The sequence below is a fragment of the Camponotus vicinus genome, unplaced genomic scaffold, assembly GCF_025532165.1.
Source record: "Camponotus vicinus isolate PSW18456_S1 unplaced genomic scaffold, iyCamVici1.0 SCAF_9, whole genome shotgun sequence".
NCBI lineage: Eukaryota > Metazoa > Arthropoda > Insecta > Hymenoptera > Formicidae > Camponotus > Camponotus vicinus.
Genome location: NW_028141981.1, coordinates 18,379,005 through 18,386,480, shown reverse-complemented (window position 1 = coordinate 18,386,480; position 7,476 = coordinate 18,379,005). Strand labels below are relative to the sequence as shown.

The window sequence follows — 7,476 nt, the reverse complement described above, 5'->3', positions numbered from 1 at the left end:
AACATAGAGTACAAGAACTTAGAATAATCGTAAAACGAATCACAGATAGACGCGCGTCCGCACAGCTTGACAGTTGAGCTCAGAATCTCTGACAGTTATTCTTAACATCTTAACAACGCGCGCGGAAACGATCTTTTTTTGTCGACGTACTTCCTGCCGAAAGAATTCGACGAGTGGCGAATACATCCAGGAGGACGGGACGCGAGAACGCGGGGACGCAACAATATAATAAATAATAAATGTGATAAATAATTTAAATTAATGACTTACATTTTATTGATCCATCCATTTCCAAAACTCTCCTTTTTTCTTTTGCTTCCTTCGCTCTTTCCTCGTGGCACTTTAATCCTCGTTGCACTCATTTAAATTCCTCGTTGCACTTACACTTATTCCCGAAAAGTTCCTCGTTAAACTTGCAATTGTGTTTAGAGAAAGAATTTAATAATATATGAAACGTCTCACATCACTACTTCACTGTTCAAGAGCTACTGTGCGACTGAGCGTAAGTCCGAAACATTACCGCGGTACTGTTTATATCGTCAAAGTTAAAGTCGACTATGAAAAGGAAGAATTTGATAATATATACAAAGTCTCACATCCCTACTTTATATACCGCGTGAATAATAACAGAACCATAACATAGCGCGCTCCTACCGCGCGAATAATAACAAAACCATAATATAGCGCGCTACTGTTTATATTTTATATTGCCAAAGTCGAACCGTGTTATCGATAATTCATTGCCGAAATATTTTATATATTATAAAATATACATTAACGCGGAATATTAATTATAGAAATATTTTAATTTATTGATTAAAATTGATTATTTAAACAATTTATCACGGAGCCTTTCATTATGCTTCTATAATTATTTGCATCTATAATTCGATTGTTTTTCTTCGTGTTCTCTTATAATCCAAATTATATTTAGATTGTCAAGTAGATCGATAAAGTAACACGGATGAAATATATTTGTGACTCTATTATTAAAATAATAATTATTATCCGTAAAGATCGCAACGATCAAAATGATTATTTAATATTTTAGATTCCTATCATTTAATCGATTCTCGATTAAATTGTATATTGTTTAATTAACAAGGATTGAGAAAATTTAAAGCATTGTTCGAAATATATTTAATTATAATATTGTTAAAGAAATATTATAATAAGCATAATGATCGAAAGATCATAACATAATTAATTCTCTTATCCCTTTTTATGTATCCCCTGTTTCAATTTTTATTTAATTAATGATTGCGATTCGATAAAGATTTCGTAGACAATAAATTCCGAAATTAAAGTCGCGCAAACGTTGAGCGTAGTAATGGCCATGCGCAGAAACGAATGCGCACCGGTTCGGCCGCCATGTTAGTTTCGCGTTGCCCACGTCATACGTGTATCGGTCATACGCAGTTTGTCGTACCTCCGCATTTTTCGCGTCTTTTAACCGTAAATAAACGAATATCGGGAGTGAACGAGCGTTGAGAGTGTCCAAGGATGATCGCGCGACTTTCATATTATGTCAATGAAAGTGCGCGACAGCTATTTTTGACAGTATTCAGCGATATTCAGTGATGGCGTCATCGCGAAGATGGAGCGAAGTCGCGTCGCGTTATTCGCGCCCTTGACGATGATTATCGGATGCGAGCGAGTATCGGGAGTGTCGAATAAAGTGTCGTGCGTTCGCGTTGGTGATATTGTGTGAGTTTGTGTGCATCAAGATTGGAATGTGACATCCCGAGGCGAGCGAATGGAGCAGCCTGTGGAACAGCCGGCGAACGGTGAGTTGATTTGATTTATCATATTTGTGTGACAATTCGTGCTCATTCGAAGCTTATACAGCATCGCGATGTCCCGAATTACGTTCGGGTAAATCGGCGCCGCATCATAATTCGATGCGACGCGATGCGAATTCAAATAAAGTCGATCGCGTGAAGATGGCTAGGCTAGAAGCGATTTGAAGTTTATTTTGTATACGCGCGCGCAGTGCTGGCGCAGTTTATCTTGTAGGGATGCCAACTGTCAAACGATAATTTTTTTGATCTAACCTAACCTAACCTCTCAATGTCTTCAGATGTCGTGTGTCGAATGTAAACATGAGCATATGCTGCGTGAATTTTACCATGTTTTTAAAAATAATATTTAATTATTAGTGTAATACATTTTTTAATCGTATTAAATGTGGGACATAACAGTCGTACAGTTTTACACATTTTAATGAGAAGCATATAATATAATTGGTTAGATTAGATTAAATTAATCAAAACAAGCTATTGTGATGATGTATTTAACATAATAGTATTAATTTGACGAATGTGCAGCTATTAAAGTTAAATGACATTTGTGGACACATTTTTAAAGTAATCATGAGTGTCGTCTCTCATCTCAATCACATGAAACTAAAATACAAAATATTTATGTATTCCACATTAACGTTATTCATTACGAGTACTATATTACTTTTCTTATATCTCAATCGTATTCAACCACATTATTTCATCGATGAAGCTTTTCATGTATCGCAGACAATATGATACTGTGCATGGAATTTTACGCAGGTAATACATGGCACAAAAATAATTTGCTCTTAAGTATTGCACGCAATTCTCAAAAATAAATCAAATTAAATTATTTTCAGCGGGATTCAAAAATCACTACATTACCAGGATTATATCTTATTACAACTGCGATATTATCATCTTATAATATGTGCAATATTACATACATAAGATGTATAAATTTATTTGGAACGTGCCTAAATCTTTCTTATTTATAATATTATAAAAGAAAATTGCAAATCTAATGAAACGGAGCGATGGAATAATTGGTTGATACTTACGCTGGCCTACAATATTATCTTTTTTCCACCATTGTACTTTTGGTGCTTTCTTTATTATACAGATGTTATATCTGTAAATATAGTACTCGTAATGTTGTTTCTGCACCAACATAAGCACACAAAAATGAGTACATTTGCAGGTAATTACATTATATTTATATAAATCAAGAGAAAGAGAAAATAAAATTAAAGTTGAAACGAATTAAAATAATATTATAGATTTAATAGCTGTACTTGTTCGTCAAACAAGTATAAATTATATAAAAACTTCTTTGTTTCTTTTGGAATATATTAAAGATTCTTTTACAATTAAATTTTAAAAAATATATGTGTAACTATTAAATTTATAATATTTAATATTTAGAAATAAATAATAGATAACTAGAATATTTATATTTCATTTTTTCAATGATGAGTCGGTGTGATAAAAATCATCACTTGTGGTGGTGACGGTGATCAAATATTTGACAAATTTAATATTTAAAAGATGTTTGCCATTATTATTATTGCAATAAATAGCGGCGGCGGTGGCAATGGTTGACAATGTGCGATTAATATATAATACAGATAATATTAATAATGAAGAGGTAGAGAGAGACCACACAATTTATTTATATAAGAAATTTAATAAATTTATTTATATAAGCGTTTTGTGTGCGTTACAGCACTCACTATTATCAACACATAACACGGAACACAACTAGAAATTATACACATGTTACCCACTGAAAATATTCATAGATCTAGCTTCGTAGTTGATAACAGAACTTGTCAGATGTCCACAGAGAGCGTATCATTGCGCTAGATTCTGATTGGTCGGACTGATTTCTATCCAATGCGCATGCGCACAATACAAAACACCGAAGAATAGTTGTAGAAATAGGAAAAAGATTCGCTCTTTAAATCTAATGATTTTGTCAAATTTGTAAATTTAAATGCAATTTTTCGCTATTAATTGCATAATGTGGATGATTGAATAAAATATAGTTGACAGTATATCTATACATGGTTAAGATGACATTCCGTGACTTGCCGACAATTTCTCTCCTAACCTCTCTAAAGTGTCACGCTCTTTTGCGGCAGTGCTAGCTCAAAACTATAAATTCACATGCTAAATTCAAGTTGGAGCAAGGCATTTTCTTAAAAACGAAGGAGATATCACGTTTCTGCAAACATTCATAAGATATAACTCGTATAAACTTTCCTGTTTAAAATCGCTCGATATGTCAAATATACATACAGTAAACAGTATCGTTAGCAACAGAAATCGCGATTGTCTCGAATGTAGACTATTGAGCGGCGGTGGTCTTGTCGCCGCTGGTTTATACGTCTGTCATCATTCCAAACAGCATCAGAATCAAATGGGGAAAGTAGCAATGTATTCGATTGCCTCTGGTATGTTTCCATATAAGCAAGTATAATATTGGATTTGTCTCTTTCAGCTGAACTGGCTGCACCAGTTCAGAGTTTATCCTTTTTACTTCACATTGGAAAGAAAAAGATAAAACTCTGAACTAGTGCAGCCAGTTTAGCTAAGAAGAATAGTCTTATTGCATTACATAATTATTATATACTATTATTTTTTTACTCAAAACAGCTTGTATTGAAAAAAATTTAATCAAATATTAATAAATTTTGATAAATTTTAATGTTAAATATTGATAAATTTCATTTATCAACAATATTTATATATAAAAATAATTCTTCCAGTGTTAGTACTTCTTGGCACGGCTAGAATTTTGGATTTACCACCTTTTCAAAATAAATTCAAGCGGAGCTGAGCAATAAATCACTTGAGCAAGTATAAAATCCACAGTATTTTATAATGATTGTGAATGTAATGCGTATTTATATATGCTTTTTCATATACCTTATATTATATTTTATATACATATAAGTGGGGGAATGCTGTTTACTTTAGATAAATTCAGATACCATGTTTATTGAAAAGTTGTAAAAATAATATTATATGGTTTATTAAGATTCTTTATAAAATTATTTCTTCTTTGTGCATTTATACTGTAGATTGTAAACTCCATATTATTTCAAACCTACTTTAAAATATTGCCTTTCCTACCCAAATTTTGGATAATACAGACTATAAGATAGGCAGCTCTTATTCCTGTAAAAACATGCAGAATTTTTATTTCAAATTGCAAAATGGTCCTTCTTAGAATATATACATTAATATATACAGTAATATTTTTTATTAATATTTCAATGATTATTTTGTATTACATGATGACACAGGTTAATAATAATTGGTAAAGAAGAGAAAGAATGAGAAAGGGACAGAATAAAAATTGAATTAAATATATATTTAAAAAAATATAATTAAAATTTATATTGTATTCTACAAAATCTAACATGAACGTGTGGACTTTAAACGTTTTTGTAGATATTTTTTTTACTAATTACAAACCACGATTTTCATATCTATCAATATCCTATGACAGTATTTTCTTTGAAAAAAAAAAAAATTAAAGAAAAAAAAGATAAAAGGATAGAAGAAAGATATATTTTATTATAGAATATTTTTTTAAATGCACATAATTTTTCTCACGACATATTTATCTTCATCTTTAAAGCTTCTAAGCTACAGGAATGCGAGACGAGACATTACGTATATTGTTTGCGTCCGTTTCATGAAAGGCTAACGCGGTGCGAAAACATCAAGAGCGCAGCGTGCGCGCGCGTGCATGTGCACGTGTTGCAAAACGCGAAGGCAGCGCGAAGAACGAGCCGTAAACGCTTTCGTTGTGCGCGCCCGCGCACGCTCGTTAATATTCGCACCGCGTTACTTCCTGTTACGTTCGACGATACACTTATAGGACACACCGGCTCTGTTATGCGGAGCGATGTAAACTCGTCTACCCACACTCTGTACGAGCCGATCGCCTACGCGACTGAAACGTGTCCTGTGGCAAAAAGCGAGTATTCGCACTCGCTAATCAGTCATATTATAATCATATGCTCGGAGTCGGTTTAATTCATCAAAAATTACATTTATAAAGAATTATTTAAATCGCAATTGGTGTTTGTTCTTAAAACTTCCAGATTAATCTCTAGATAACACACAATTATTTTTACAGTTTTGATATATGTATAAAAAAATAGATATATATTGCTCTGAAGGATCTAAAGAGTAATACTATTATTAAACGTGTTTTATACGAAATAAAATTTGAATAAGAGAGACAAAAGTGGGTTATTGACAGGTCGATACATTACTAATAATGTTACATTTTATATCATTGTTATTATTGTTGATGAAGTAACTGACTCTATGCATATTGTTATTTATAAAGGAAGATAATTAAAATATGTGACGTTTACACATGAAAAGATATTTAAAGAAAAACAAATTACAATATTACAATAGTGTAACGCTATACGATTATATCGATCGCAGGAAGATGACAACTGGAATGTAGATGGTTCTTAACAGACTGCGCTCACTTTTCTATACCTAAACCTAAACTATGGGTGCATGTGCTTTTGTCGATCCTAGGCGAGGTCGCGTCTAAGGTCGTTCTCCGGATTCTTTGGCGCCACACCTTGGGCGAACGAGAAACGCAGGGTTCACGTGGGACGTCCCATGTACGGTCTCTTTGCCGCATCGACAGTCTCGGCACGCAGAAGATCGCTCTTGTAATACTTGGAACATGGGGCAATCCCCATCCGGTATACGTTTGGCGTGTCCATTACGTGTGCTGCCTGTACTCCGATCGCAATGAAACAACAATCAGGCCCGTGTTTCGCGATGTTCCCGATCCACCTTTAACAGAACAAACGAGAGATTATTAGAAGTAAAATTTAAAGGATCTTTTTTTGCGTAAGGAATATTTATTCTAGATTGATGAAGTTTTAAACATAGATGTGTAGCTCTCTTTTATAATAAAAGTTGCAAAAAATAGAATGATTCTAAGGAATAGAATCAAATCTCAGATATATCAAAAAAATGACTCAAGATTCTACAAAAGATATTAAATATCTATAAGATACTTAACAATAACTAAAAATATCAGAATTTATTTTATGAAAATTTAAGAGAAGTAAAAAAATTCTAAAAATTTGAAATATGCATCACATTAAGACTGAAATGTTTTACGTGTCACATATTATTTCATTTGCATTTGTGAAAATAAGTTGAGACACGTCGATTATTCAAAATTAATTGTTTGATATTATTCGGAAATATCTGTTCCTTTTTATTTTTTTTTTTAAACCAAAATGTAAAACATATGACTGACCGGAAATGCGGTTTTGCGACGCGTTTTTATTCTTTTTTTCTTTTTTTGAATGTGATACGACCGCAAAAACGAGCACGTTGCATATCTGTATGTGTTTCGGCGATTCGCCGCACTTTACCAGACTGTGAAAACCGGGAATTTCATTGTTAATGCAATATTATATAACGCGTGCACATACAATCCGGAGAAAGACATGCATCGCGCGATGTCGTGCACCTGAAATGACGTGCGAGCTGAAAAAAAAAACGGAAGAAAGAAGGAAAAACGGAGAGAAGACCAGTCGCAAGAAAGGATTAAGATCCTTTGTTGCGTTCCCGTTTGATAAATCCTACGTTCCAGTCGATCGTTCGAAAGATGAGAGAAAGCGAACCCCGGAAT

At 33.1% G+C, this 7,476-nt stretch overlaps 1 protein-coding gene and 1 long non-coding RNA gene across 9 annotated transcripts in view; one reads left to right on the top strand and one right to left on the bottom strand.

The window, feature by feature from the left end:
• The first annotated feature begins 3,547 nt into the window (after window positions 1-3,547).
• LOC145976585 (uncharacterized) overlaps window positions 3,548-7,476 on the top strand; it is a 72,963-nt gene continuing 69,034 nt past the window's right edge. For 2 of the 5 annotated variants that reach the window (XR_014440280.1, XM_083107789.1), the window contains exons 1-2: window positions 3,549-4,240; window positions 4,556-4,642. Coding sequence is in view for 4 of the 5 variants with exons in the window: in XM_083107789.1 (XP_082963915.1) it covers window positions 4,069-4,240; window positions 4,556-4,626 (243 nt within the window). In the remaining variant the exon portion in view is untranslated. Of the gene's footprint in view, window positions 4,241-4,555; window positions 4,844-6,257; window positions 6,782-7,476 lie in introns of those variants that run through there. The other 3 variants (XM_083107791.1, XM_083107790.1, XM_083107788.1) reach the window with 3 other exon arrangements.
• The window catches only part of LOC145976584 (uncharacterized), a 106,990-nt gene continuing 104,292 nt past the window's right edge, over window positions 4,779-7,476 (bottom strand). The window contains exon 3 of one of the 4 annotated variants that reach the window (XR_014440277.1): window positions 4,779-6,623. This is a non-coding gene — a long non-coding RNA (uncharacterized LOC145976584). The remainder of the gene's footprint in view (window positions 6,624-7,476) is intronic. The other 3 variants (XR_014440276.1, XR_014440279.1, XR_014440274.1) reach the window with 3 other exon arrangements.